General features: G+C 39.4%; 1 protein-coding gene across 1 annotated transcript in view; it reads left to right on the top strand.

The window, feature by feature from the left end:
- The window catches only part of LOC140240402 (valine--tRNA ligase-like), a 36,511-nt gene extending 22,952 nt beyond the window's left edge, over nt 1–13,559 (top strand). Inside the window, exons 14-23 of the mRNA XM_072320171.1 lie at nt 1,221–1,291; nt 2,398–2,628; nt 3,766–3,913; nt 6,189–6,316; nt 7,538–7,693; nt 8,343–8,549; nt 10,011–10,122; nt 10,860–11,032; nt 11,634–11,783; nt 13,435–13,559. Of these exons, the coding sequence (XP_072176272.1) occupies nt 1,221–1,291; nt 2,398–2,628; nt 3,766–3,913; nt 6,189–6,316; nt 7,538–7,693; nt 8,343–8,549; nt 10,011–10,122; nt 10,860–11,032; nt 11,634–11,783; nt 13,435–13,509 (1,451 nt within the window). The 3' untranslated portion in view covers nt 13,510–13,559. The remainder of the gene's footprint in view (nt 1–1,220; nt 1,292–2,397; nt 2,629–3,765; nt 3,914–6,188; nt 6,317–7,537; nt 7,694–8,342; nt 8,550–10,010; nt 10,123–10,859; nt 11,033–11,633; nt 11,784–13,434) is intronic.
- Nucleotides 13,560–14,027: the final 468 nt, after the last annotated feature.

The following is a 14,027-nucleotide window of genomic DNA, read 5'->3' as shown; positions in this document are numbered from 1 at the left end:
TTCCGATATGGCCAGATAATCAAGGTCGAACTATATGTAATACAGTATGAAGTGCACCCCTAGACCCTGGCTGTCCTCGGATACCATGTCAGGAAGCATGTGGTGCTTTAGAGCTTATTTAAAAAAAACACCACCACCACCACCACCACCACCACAACGACAACAACCACAACAATCACAACAACCACAACAACAACAACAGCAGCAGCAACAACAACAACAACACAAGAAACAGGTGTGCCCCCTCCACCCTTGAGAAGATCTTGGAATAACGATGTCCCATTTGACCCAGCTGTACCGTATACCACATTTGTCAATCTGGCCTCTGAAGAGAAAAATGAAATTTCAAACAACGAACGAACGAACAAACAAACAAACAAACAAATAAACAAAAAACAATTGTGGTGCTTCAGCACCCACAGCTCTGTTTTAGGGTTTCAGTTTCATTACTTTCAGACTTGGATTTTTATAACAAATGCATGTAAGAGGAATAATCGGTACATATTATTTTACATTTCTTTGAACTTTAGCTCTAACTTCCAACTCTAAAGCGAGGTGAAACTGCTTTATTACGAAGTCGCCTTTGTGTACTAGGAGACAAGATCTGCTTATTTAATGAAAATTAAATTCATTAAAAAGTGGCAAACAAAAGAAGAAGAAGAAGAAAAGGAAGCTGTGTTAATGTAAAATTGGAAATTGTAGTGATCTCATGCTACATGCAATTACTGTAGCAGGCACATGCAATATTGAAATTAACAAAGAGTGGGTTTGTACGTATTTGGATTGCTAAATTGACGAAGAGTAATGCAAGTTGCTGGATGTATTAGAGTTAATGGATATGTATTTTGCCAAAATGCCCTCTTCCAATTCATATAGCGTGTCTTGGTTCTTTTCTCCTAAATTTCTGTTTGCCAAGGGATACAGTAGTACGTACATAGTATATTGAAATTTATTTTTCATGCAAACTCGTAATATTGTCTACAAGTTTTCTGTACAAAATCTTGGTTGTATCCCACTAAAGGGGCATTGCATGGAATTTGCACTCATTGTTCAAATTTTCAAAATGAATTGTAAGTCTTGCAATTGATTGCGAATTTGCAGTTAAATGTGAGTTGTGTTTGATCTGTCAGTTGCAAAATATATTGCATTTTATTGCAACTCAACTTTCTTGCCACACCCCAAGATTCTAATCCATTAGTGCGTTTTTATTTCCTATTTAGATGAGGATGTCTTGGACACATGGTTTTCCTCAGGCATCTTCCCCTTTTCCATATTTGGATGGCCAGATAAGGTGGGTTTAGGGAGAATAGAAAAAAAAACCAAACACTAGAAACCCTGCACGTGTATGTACGCCCATGATTTTTTTTCATGGCCACTACTAAAACACTGATCAATTCAGTGCTTATTTACGTTGGTGCGGGGCAATTTGTCAATCAGTTGCACCAGAAAGCCAGTATTATCATGTGATTGACACAACTCAAGAGGTCAGGCTGGGGGGAGATTTAGGCAGACATTATGGCCTGAATTCACAAAGGTGGTTTAGATATAAACCATGGTTTAAAGTTGTGCCGTGGTCTGAAGTAAGCATGAAATACAAGGTATGTAGGCATACCTTTGACATGTGCATATCAATGCGCGTTTATTACTGGACGTCTGTTGACCTACGCAGTCTGTCAGTCGTATCTATGCAGAAAAAAATTTGCATAAACCGTGGTCTAAATCTAAACCGCCTTCATGAATTCAGACCTACATGGATGTATTTGTTAAATCAAGCGAGAAGTAAGTAATTCAGAGTGGAAGATGTGCCATAAAATATATTCATCTCATAGAAATATCTCTCAGTGTTTAAAAAAGTGTTAAAATTGGTTTATTTTGAGATGGAAGTTGAGTTTTGAAGTTTGTCTGATACTTTGGTTTTTTGATTGATTGCGCATAAAATTTCATGTATTCCCACTGTGGGGGCAAAATTCTCTTTTTGCTGTGTGGATTGCTCATCCTGATGTTGTTTCTGTCAGGGTTTTAGCCAAGATTGTGACCTGAAGTCTTGACACAAACACCCATGAGACCTTAAGACACTAAAACCCATGTATCCTGCAGTCTTGACACCAACACTCATTTGACCTGCAGTCTAGACACAAACACCCATGTGACTTGAAATCTTGACACCAATGCACATGTGACCTGCAGTCTTGACACCCAAACCAATGTGACCTGCAGTCTTGACACCAACACACATGTGACCTGCAGTCTTGACACCAACACCCATGTGACTTAAAATCTTGATACCAACAAACCCATGTGACCTGAGGTCTTAACACCAACACCCATATGATCTACAGACTTGACACCAACTCTGATGACTCTTCTTTTTCCCCTTCTCCTTTCACCCTTGTCAAGACGGATGACCTGAAGACATTCTTCCCAGGCACCCTCCTGGAGACGGGTCATGACATCCTCTTCTTCTGGGTGGCTCGGATGGTGATGATGAGCCTCAAACTCATGGATGTCTTGCCTTTCAAGGAGGTCTACCTCCACGCCATGGTGCGCGATGCCCACGGCCGCAAGATGAGCAAGTCGCTTGGCAATGTCATTGACCCTGTTGACGTGATCAAGGGCATATCGCTGGAGGTGGGTTGTGTTCATGCTTTTGTCCAGTTCGAGGTCGCAACCTCTGTGCAAAATGTTTTCAGTTTGAGCAATACATCTAACAGTTTAGCAGGAATTTGTGCCCCCCCCCCCAAAAAAAAAAACAACAAACAAACAAACCCACACCAATAAACAACAAACGATAAACAAACAAATAGACAGCAAATGAGAAGAAGATGCCTAGTTCAATATCAGTGATTCATAATTATGATGTTGCTTCATTTTGAACAGCGAAATGATATTGTACACACAGGATTGTAATGCTGTGTTGGGACATTTTATTCTTTCTTATTTGCCTGATCAGTATGAAATATATTCCAAAATGATTATGCTGAGTTGATTTGTTTTTTTCTGCAACATCATTTTCTTTCTCGCAAAAGGATGTCTACAACACTATTTTCTATCCCTGCCAAAGAGTCACAAGAAGTTTATAGATAGCTGCTAAACGTAGAGTAATTGCAGTAATGTTGTACTGGTATTCACATGGGAAAAGATGAAGGCTGACGAAGATGTCAGTGTGATTGTAGCATTTATCTCATGAAAAAGTGATGGTTTCGATAGCAACCGTACATGATGCCCTACCTGACGACAGTCATCAACTTTGATATGGTTTTCAGATGATCGTAAATGTAAAGCTTAATTTCGATGTTTAGTATAGTTTATTTAATCAAGATGTGTGACCTGCATGTGGCTGAAAAATGAGCTGCTTTTGAGCAAGCGTGTGCATGAATGTTGACTAAAAATGCAAACTTGAGGTAAACATACAGTTGTACAAAAAAGGAATGAATGATGTGATTAAAGTAGTTGACACAGATAGACTATGAGTGACTTTTGATTGAAAGATACATTGGATATGGGAAATGAAAAACACAAGCATTGAATTGTATGAAGAGGAAGCTGTATGACTTTGAGGAATTTGAAAAAGTGACTTCTATGAAGCAATGAAGTACAAATATCTCAAAGACACTGATTAAAAGAAAGAGAAATTAAGTTGGATTGAACGAACACGAGTAGGGAAGTGAAAGTAATGCTATTTGAAATATGGGAGGTTTTGTAGAGATGGAATTTTCCACTAATGCCACTCGCTGGTGTGATTGATCTTCACCCTGCCCTTTGCAGGACCTGCACAAGATTCTAGAGACGGGTAACCTGGACCCCAGGGAGGTGGAGAAGGCCAAGAAGGGCCAGAAGGAGGACTACCCCAACGGCATCCCAGAGTGTGGCACAGATGCCCTACGCTTTGCCCTCTGTGCATACACGGCTCAAGGTGAGCTGCTAAAACCGAGGGACTGCAACTCTCCCGCTTTTGGTGGGCGAGTTTATCATCATCTGTCATCAGTTTTGGTTGTTCCTTTTTTTATGCCCCCGCCAACGAAGTGGCCGGAGGCATTATGTTTTCGGGTACGTCCGTCCGTCCGTCCGTCCCGTTTTGTTTTTGTCGATATCTCAAGAACCGTGAGGTGGTTTTGCATCAAACTTGGTATGAGGGTATATCCTGGGGGGATAATACTTTGTTTGGATTTTAGGGTCACGGGGTCAAAGGTCACAGGTTATTTTGTGAAAAAAAGGTTGAAATTTCATGTTTTTCTCCATATCTCGCAAATGGTTCAAGGTATCTTCATGGAACTTAGTATATATGCATGTACAGATGGGCAGTGATTATCTAGGGAAGTTGGGGGTCATGGGTCAAAGGTCAAGGGGTCAAAGGTCAAGGTCAACTCAAAAATACTCAAAATATCACTGCTTTCCTTATATTTATGCAATGCCTGAAGGATTTTTTTTTTTTACTTAATGTATGCATGTATAACCCAATATATATTCTGTGGGAAGTTTCTTGCCAAAAGGTCAAAGGTCAAGTGAAAGTGCTAAATTGCACTTCTTCCTCCATATCTCAAAAGTAACTCAAGGTATTATCATGAAACTTACATATTTATGCATGTTCTACCTAACAGTGATTCTCTTTGGAACTGTGAGGTCAAAGGTCAAAGGCCAGGTTTAGATAATACTATTTTACCATTTGATACTGAAATTATACTTTTTCTCAATACCTTGAAAATTACTCAATGCATAAACTTATAAAAGGGTCAAAAGTCAAGTAAAAATCATCAGTTCCCCCAAATACCTGCACTCTGACGTTTTAATCATTCATCCAATTAAACTTAGTTCTAGGAAAGTGAACATTCAGCACATTTGTGGCAAACCTGTCATTTTAATATTTTGCCAATTGTGTGAAACTTTCATCACACATTGTCAAGACATTGTACTATAGACCTATTAGGAGAACCATGCATTATGGCGGAGGAATACACCAGTCGCCATAGCGACATTTCTAGTTTGTTTGTGTATACGGTCAACCTTGCTTAAGTCGACCTCGCATAAGTTGAGTAGTCACCAATGTCGAAAGCCTTTTCAAGTCTTTTTTCTCTTTATATTCTGTTGATTTTAATCCCTCATGTTACAGTCAAATCTTCTCTAATTCAAATCTATTTCTTCAGTCCAAGTAGATTCGACTTAGGCAAGGTTGACTTTGTTTGCTGCAGCAGTGAACAAAAGCCCAGCAAAACAATGAGTATCTGATGGTCTATTAGAACATGAATATTCACTTTCAGATCAATACACCAAGTGAATTGTAGTAACAAGATAGTGCCCCCTCTATTTTAGTGCCTACCAGGCAAATGAGCTCCCCCTATTTTACTGGGCATGAAGTATGGAATATTTTTAGGCTGACTACTTGAAGAGCCATATTTTGTAATTTAATCCAAAATTTATTCACTCACAGTATAGGCGAATTGTTCTCCCTGCATTGTACATTTATTCATTATCCCCTATTCTATACTTACTTATATTTATCTATCGTTATCCTGCTTCAGAGTACTTTTCTTTTAATTTGCTTTAATTCTTCTTGCCGTGTTGTAGCAATTCTCTGCAAAAGTGATCTGTGTTAAACAAGCTGTGATTTTTTTTTTTTTATAGACCACCCCATTTTCTGCATTTTCAATGTCTTTTTAAAGGGACTGTACAGTACTGGTTGAGTTGGGGATTCATGTTTTGAACATTCCTAAGTGAGATAATGAAAAGCCTCTTTAATATGAAATATGAAAGAGCATGTAATTTTAAGAAGGATTCAACGTTTATTTGATGAAAATTGATTTTCAAATGGCTGAGATATCCAAAAAAAGTGCTAATAATAAAAGGCGACATGCCACAACTTTATTAGGATCTCTTTGTTTCACCTTGTTTTTGGATATCTCAGCCATTTCAAAACCGATTTTCATCGAATAAACTTTTGATACCCCTTAGAACTGCATGCTCTTTGACATCTCATAGAGTGGTTTCTGAATATCTCGCAAAACGTTAAAAGCTAAATCCTCACCTTGACCAGAACTGTACACACCCTTTAACTTTTATTCTGTCATCCATGAATTTGCTGTTTTGTTCATGAATGTATTGTTTTTGGAAAAAAATTCAGCTTGAAACTAAAACTTGAACTTGAACCTCATGTTTCATTGACTATCTGCTCTGCTTTTTCTGGTCAATTTCAGGTCGCGACATCAACCTTGATGTGCTGCGTGTCCAGGGTTACCGCTTCTTTTGTAACAAGATGTGGAATGCCACAAAGTTTGCCATGATGGCCCTGGGTGATGATTTCAAGCCAGCTGCGAAATTCGAGGTGAGAATTCTCTCTTGTTACCCAAGTCGTCATATATCATATGGAGGTCTCTAAAGGGGGAATCTTTCTTGCAGTGAAATCAGCTTGCATTGATTATATGGGAGGGCACCCTTGTGCTACAAAATGATAATTATCCAAGAAAGTAAAATGAAGATTCCATGAATTCAAGATTACAGTCTGCTTGAAGGATTTTGCATGGACATATAGAGGTTGTATGGTCAATTATTTTAATGTGTTTGTTCTTTGCTGATTGAATTGTAAACCATTTTATTGACTTCCACTGCATGACTAGGAGGCGGTTCCATCAAAAATTACATACATACATACTTTTCTTGTGCTTATCATTGATAACAGATAGATAAACTTTTACTGAGAGTGATGCATATTGCAGAAAAGGGGTATTATTTTGCAGATTAATTTACAGCGACATGTTGGAGTTCAGTATTAAAGGCATCATTATTTGCTGGTTGAACGATATTGATTCTATTTTATTATATAGTAACTTTATTAATTTCCTGTTGCATGATTAGAAAGCAGTTCAATTAAAATGCTGGACACATTTTTCTTGTTCTTGTCAATGACAGATAAACCATTGTAGGAATTTCTGCCAGTTGCAAAATAGGGGTGCTATTTTGTCCTTAACAATATGCAGTGAGATTTTGGTATAAAATATCAAAGACATTTTGAGGTGGTGGTTCTTGAAAGGTCTGGCATGGACATCATTATCTGACTTGAGAATGCATTGGAAAACGTGATATGCAAAATATGAGTATGGCCAATCAAATAACATTTACCTGGCTTTGTCCTTAATAAAAGTCTCTCTTGCAATTTTCATATTGTAGGTGGTTTCATCCCTGTGATGCATGATTCTTTCACAAAGAATTGCTTTAAGACTTAGAAGCCATTATCTTCAACCATCTTTCCTTCCCCACACTCTCCCCTTCTCTCCCTCTCCCCCTCTCTTATTATGTCCCTCATTTGTATACTGTGAAAGTGGAAATTTTAGCGTGAGTAGTATTTTGCATTTCACAGGATAAGATGAATTTCTCATGCTTTTGATATTGGGTTATAAAATAACAAAACAAAATGATATAATGTGTAACAAGTAAGAAATTTCCATGCTTTTATTTCTGCGCTAGTTTCATTTCATGCGAAATGAGCAAAATGTTTGTATGTTTGGTCCATGGTTTATCTCAAAAGGTTTGCCTTTGTCTTGTTTAGTTGTCGGGCAGTGAGACCCCTGTGGACATGTGGATCTTGAGTCGGCTGTCATCAGCGATAGCCGTCTGCGAGGAAGGCTGGCCTGTCTTTGACTTCCCGGCAATCACGACCGCCATCTATGCCTTCTGGCTCTATGAACTCTGTGATGTCTACCTGGTGAGTTGGCTTCTGTGTGTAGTCTGACCCTCTCGTCAGTGAATTTCATGTATGTCATACGTGTACGCTTCAATTTCTGTGTCTTATCTCTAATAGCCTGTCTCATGGACACAGGTGCCATATAAAGATATAAGATTACAGAATCTGTTGCTAGCTCAAATGCTGTATAAATTGTTTAACTGCTGACACAGGCAGTCATAATTATTGTATTTGCAGTGAAAGATTGTAGAATTAAAACTGATTCTGCTGTACCAATACTGAAGTGGTGGTTGGTATGTTAACGAACGTGAAAATATGAAGACACAGTCTTACGAACGTGAAAATATGAAGACACAGTCTTTTAGTGTGTGAAATGAACCTGTGAAACTGACAGTGCAAACTTTGCTCTGTATTTGATAAAGTATAATGTGAAGACATGAGGAAAGCAAACTTTTGTTGTAGGTGATTTGGTTTGGTTTGGTATTATGTATTGGATAATTAGAATAGGTCGTTGTGGCATTATCTACATTTATGCCGAAAAGCTAAAGTAAGATTTCATATGTTCAATCCAAGCAAAACTGTGAGTGATGTAATGCATCCCACTTGTAACCAGTCACCCTCCCTTGATACTCCATCTTCCCTCCTCCCCTCCCCCCTCCACCCCTTGAAGGAGTACACCAAGCCCCTCCTGCAGACGCCGGACGACCCCCGCCTGGGTACTGTGCGCCAGATCCTCTACACCTGTCTGGATTCTGGTCTCCGCCTCATCAGCCCCTTCATGCCCTTCATCTCGGAGGAGCTGTTCCAGCGACTGCCCCGGAGGACTGCCCAGGCTCCCCCCAGCATCGCCGTCACGCCTTACCCCGAGACGAAGGATGTGAGTTCCACCTGACTCTGTCTGACTTCTGCTGTGCTGTAAAAGCTGTTATGTTTTTCGTACAGATATATTTGCAAATGAGGAGGTCACAGGCATTGTAAATAGATGTGTAATTTGTGATTTGATACCAAGACTATCGTAAGTGCACTAATTCCTGTGTTTTCACTTTGAAAATTTACTTTTTCGTCAAGATCAAGATATTTTCACATGTTGTTTGATATGAAGCCCAACAGTGATTCATGAAATTTGGTGAAATTAAACCCTCGTCAAAATAACAGCTTTTAAAGTATGTGTCAACTAAGGAAATTTGCCATCTGTACAAAATGTTTAGGCTCTGGACATTTACGTACTGTTTCCATGGCACATTACATAAAAGCATGTGGCTTCTGTACATAATTCATGAGCCTTCCAGGGTGTATTTGGAGATTATTGTGCAGGAAGGGAATATAGCTAAATCTTGATGGATTTGATATTGACCTGTCCCGAGTTCTTGAGGAACTGGTTTATTACAGTCTCTCCTTCCCTTGAGTGCACAGGGACATATTAACTATGTTTTATGCACTATATAAGCATGGTATATCCTTGTTATTTTCATTTGAATGGTCTAAATGAATCAATGCAATCCTATATCATTCAAACATGATCCTTATTTTGACCTCTGAAAACAAAGAAAGACAGACATACCTGCAGCTATTAGTTTAAAAAAAAAAAAAAAATCAAAATACAGTATTGTTTGAAGTGAGGTTAGAACATAGGATTGAGCATAGTGCATGGTAATAGACTTGCTCTACAGTACTGTGAAATACTGGTAACTAACATGATATCACTGTTCATATAACACCTGAGTAGATCCTTGTCTTTTGATTGGCTGTTACATATTGATCATTTGTCCCATTTCACTATTATGTCGTCAGTTGTGCAATTGTGGCTCCATTTCCTGTGCAGTCTTGGATCCATGCGATATGCTCCATTGCATGCACAGTGAGAGCCGGCACACTACGTACGTAAAACGATTGCGTTTGCAGTGTGCATGTGATCAAGCACAGTGCGGTGGTGTCTAGTGCTCAACACTCTCTCAATCTCATATCTTGCACATTCTCTCTTGTTTCTAAATTCATAAACACCAAATGACAAGGATTTATCTTAAGGTGTTAAATATAAAACAAGTGATATATGTCTTTCATTCTTTCAATGGACAGAATATTTCATTGGGTGAAAGATGAAGTTATTGATCCATTCAACTCGGCTGCACCTCGTTGAATGGATCATTTCATCTTTCACCTCATGGAATATTCTGTCCATTGCACTCATAAACATTAATTTGTATATTAGTGCAATACTTTCAACACACAGGTTATTTAGTTAGATGTGTTTATCAAAATCTGGCTGAGCTGAGCCGAAATTCCAAGTCAAATACATGTAATGTTTCATCTCTCTGCCTGTTTTCGTTGAAATCCATAGTTCACTTGGCGCAACGAGTCGCTGGAGAAAGACATGGAGTTTGTGCAAAGCATCATCAACAAGGCCAGGTCATTGCGATCAGACTACCAACTCACCAAGCAGAAGGCAGAATGTATGTTACTAATGTGCAGTGACTGTAGTGAGATTAAAAGCATAATTTACCATTTGCAGATGAAACAAAAACCCAGCATCAGTGCTTGAAAATAATTTTAACATTTGAGTTAGGGATAGAAACAACCAATGTAAAAATCTGAATCAGTATAATGGATGTTAAGCATTGTTAAATAAGCAAAATGTGAACAATAGTTATAATAAAAATATTTCCAGACTAAACCGTATACAGTTATGGTTTATTGAGAAAAACAGTGATATCTTCTTTAATATATTTTAGGCTTTATTGCAAAATTTTTGTGTGGTAAGATGTTTTGTGATACAACTAACCTACACATATGCATCACATTAATTTTGATATCTTGAACATTTTTGAAATCACTGCTCCCAAAGGTAAACAGGACCTTTAAGGCTGGCTTGTCAGCTCACAAGTCTCGCCCCTCTTGCAAGACATTCTGCATCATTCCCATATTCGGAGATGACTTTCCCCTTACCCCCTTTTTCCTTTTTCTTTATACCAAAGAAGCTTTTGTCAAATTGCGTTCCAATTAACTTCTTCTTTTTGTTGTTGTTTTTAGTGAGGAGGAGTGGAAAACCATTTCAAATAATTTTTTTTTCCTTCTTTGTGAGGTGTCTGGTTCCAATGATGCTTTGAAATTTTAATCATGTCACATATACTTGGCAAGCGTATATTGTGATATAATTGACCAACGCATGTTGTGCTTCACTGTCCTGCAGTGTACTTGAAATGTTCGGACCAAGACATTGCCAATCTCCTGTCGCCATACGCGGACACCGTCAAGACCCTGACCACCTCCTCGGCTGTCAATCTCCTCGTTGGCGACGCCCCTCCCAGTGGCTGCGCTATGGCAACCGTCTCAGACAAGTGTGAAGTGCACATGCTGCTCAAGGTACGGGGGTATGAGCTTCTGAGCATGGAAAAATGGCGCTGTGTGTTGAAGGGTTGAATAAAAAAGACAGTTCCAAGTGTACCTCAATGAGAAATTGTGAAGAATAATGAAATTGGTTTCAGAATGTAGCCAGACAGAAGCACTGAAATGAGAAATATGTGCTCTCTTTATGGTTGTGCTAATGCATGGGAGTGGAGAAAGTGTGCAGCTGCGTAAAAGGCATATTAATCTGCACTGCGCATTATCCTATGGCAAATTACAGATTGCTCTGTTGTGTGCTATAGCTGTGCATGCTTTGATTCACATGGTTGTCTGCTCGGCCGATAGAAGAGCGGCCCAATCGTATGGAAATACAAAGTTTTATCGGCTGGTATCATTAAGATAATTCATAGACACATTTTATATCAAATAATGCACAAGTTTATGTTCATGACGTTAGTGAAGTTGCTGCACACCATTGGGTATTTACATGTACAATTGTATAATGTTGTGCAACATCCACTCTGCTAGGCCTTGTGCATGGTGCACTACTGTAGGTACCCTCAAGTGCACTGAGTCTCTACTAACACACTCTCATGCATTATTTGTGTACCTTCCACAGGGTCTTGTTGACCCTAGCAAGGAAATCGCTAAGCTGGAGCAACGCAAGACCAACCTGACCAATCAGAGGGACCGACTTCAAAAGGCCATGGAGGTCGAAGGTTACGAGACAAAAGTGCCGGAGAAAGTGCGGCAGGCCAATTCAGAGAAGGTAAGGGACTTAATCGCTGTGGTGCTTGGTGATTGTGAGAAAATGGGAACACAAATTTTTCCAGTTGACTGCTACTGTAATTACCTCTGCTGTAGTAGACTCTTTGGCTTATAGTCACTTTGTCTAATATCAGTTGGTGTAATTCCTAAATCGTTTTATGCCAATACAGCTAAACCCATATGGTCTGCATAGCATTGGACCATGTATGATGAGACCAAAATCAGCACTGAATGAAGTAGGATTGGCAATTTTAAACCATATCATGCTCGTAGAGTGATTACTGGCAGTTTTCATTGGAGCAAGTGTGAACCAGTAATACAGTATATTTTAATACCTCCCTGTCAGACAAGAATCTCCTATTCCCTCTCAAGCAAGGTAAGGTTTGGTAGTCATGGCATGTTGCAGAAGCAAGTCCAAATTGACGTTAATGACAACTCTTTAATCAGACCTACCTCTTTTGGATATAAAGGTGACTGTTTAAAGGGGAAAATCCAGTCCAAATATAAGTTAATCTGATAAGAAAGAGTGAAATATTAGGAGATCAGTGGTATAAATTTGATCGAAATCGGACAAAAATTAGGGAAGTTATGACATTTTGAAATTTTGCTATTTTAGGGGTAAACAGTTCTTGAACCGTCAGTATGAATATGCAAATGACAAAGTGAGCATCTCATTCCCTCACAACTTTACCACATACTTTGTACAAAAAAAAATTGAAATTTCTAGTTTTTCATTCAAACGCAATTATGCCCCAAACTCAAATCCTCATATATCCCATATGCACTTGCCTGAGTATACTCAGACTAGTCCTCAATGGGTTAAAAATGACCAAATCTGTTGTGGCATTCATATGAAATGAATTTGCGTAACGAGATAATGGGAAATCATCAACTGTGATGAATTTGGCTGATCTTGGAATGTGGGTTTAACTATGACCCTAATGAAATTGGCCCATCTCTGGTGGGTAGTCTGTAATAGCAGCAAGTGTCATTTCAGGGAGTCAATACCAAGATGATGATGAAATTCTAATTGTGTAGAAAATGTTCTCCTTCTGTTGATGGCAAGTGTGTGTTTTTCAAGACTGTGAATAGGACCCCGTTTATAGTGCGAGGCTCGGCCGTGGCTCGGCCGCGGCTCGGCCCAACCCCGCTTCAGTGTAAATGCGCAAAAGGCCAAATGCGGGGCCAATTGTTGGCCCCGCATTTGGCCTCGCTCTGGAGGTGGTCTCGGCCTTTTCTCAGTGTAAACGGAAACTGGGCCAAATGCGCGGCCAATTTTAGTCTGGCTTCCAAACCCTCTGCCGTACTATTTCGTTATTCAGGATATTAACACCCTCAACGTCAAAAACTAGTATAGTTTAAGGTGGTTTTGTCCTGCAAAGGATTTTTCCTTTGGCAAAGGCCTTTGCCCGAACGGCGAATTTGTCGCCACGGAATTCAGTTGGCAAAGGGTCTGAAAACCAGACAATACCAAATTGCGTTGTTTACAACAGAGCGCCATTATACGACAAAATATTGAAAGGTTTGAATTAAAAGCGCGGCCGAGCCCGGCAGTGTAAATGGACAAAATTGCGGGGCTCGGCCGCGGCTCGGCCCAGCCCCGCACTGTAAATGGGGTCAACGTCTCACCGTTCCTCTCCGTCATCTTACAGCTGTCGCAGACCGTGAATGAGATTGACACGTTGGAGGAGGCTATACGGATGTTTGCGTCACTATCGACATCATGATCATCTCCAAGTGATAGCTGGATTATCATGGGTAGCCCTATGGACTCTCCGCATGACACAATGTCAACTGGAAAAAAATTCTAAGATAATACGTGTTATCCTATCTCTTTCACATGTCTGCTTGCCTCCATTCAGTCTCAGACTTAAACTTTTTCAGTCACCTGTTTCGGTTAATTGGTATGTATGCTTATATTTGATGACCTAATAATTTTTTTGTTGCCCTTGCAATCACTTTCAGAAGAGTGCTCAGGATCCCTCTGATGTATGTGCGTGTGTGTGTGTGTCTTTGTCTGTGTGTCTTTATAAAGATATACCTGTATGCAAGATAGGAATGTGCCACACATTTTCTTGCTGTTTGCTAGTAAGAATGTCAAATTTGCTGTGCAAGTTCTGTAAGATGTGATGCACAACTATACTCAGAAGTCTTTGGAAAAGGTTTCTGAGTATAGGAATGTGCCACACATCATCTTGCTGTTTGCTAGTAAGAATGTCAAATTTTCTGTGCAAGTTCTGTAAGA

Source organism: Diadema setosum, chromosome 17, assembly GCF_964275005.1.
Source record: "Diadema setosum chromosome 17, eeDiaSeto1, whole genome shotgun sequence".
Lineage (NCBI taxonomy): Eukaryota > Metazoa > Echinodermata > Echinoidea > Diadematoida > Diadematidae > Diadema > Diadema setosum.
Note: the sequence above shows the minus strand (reverse complement) of the source record. Positions and strands in the feature narration are given on the sequence as shown.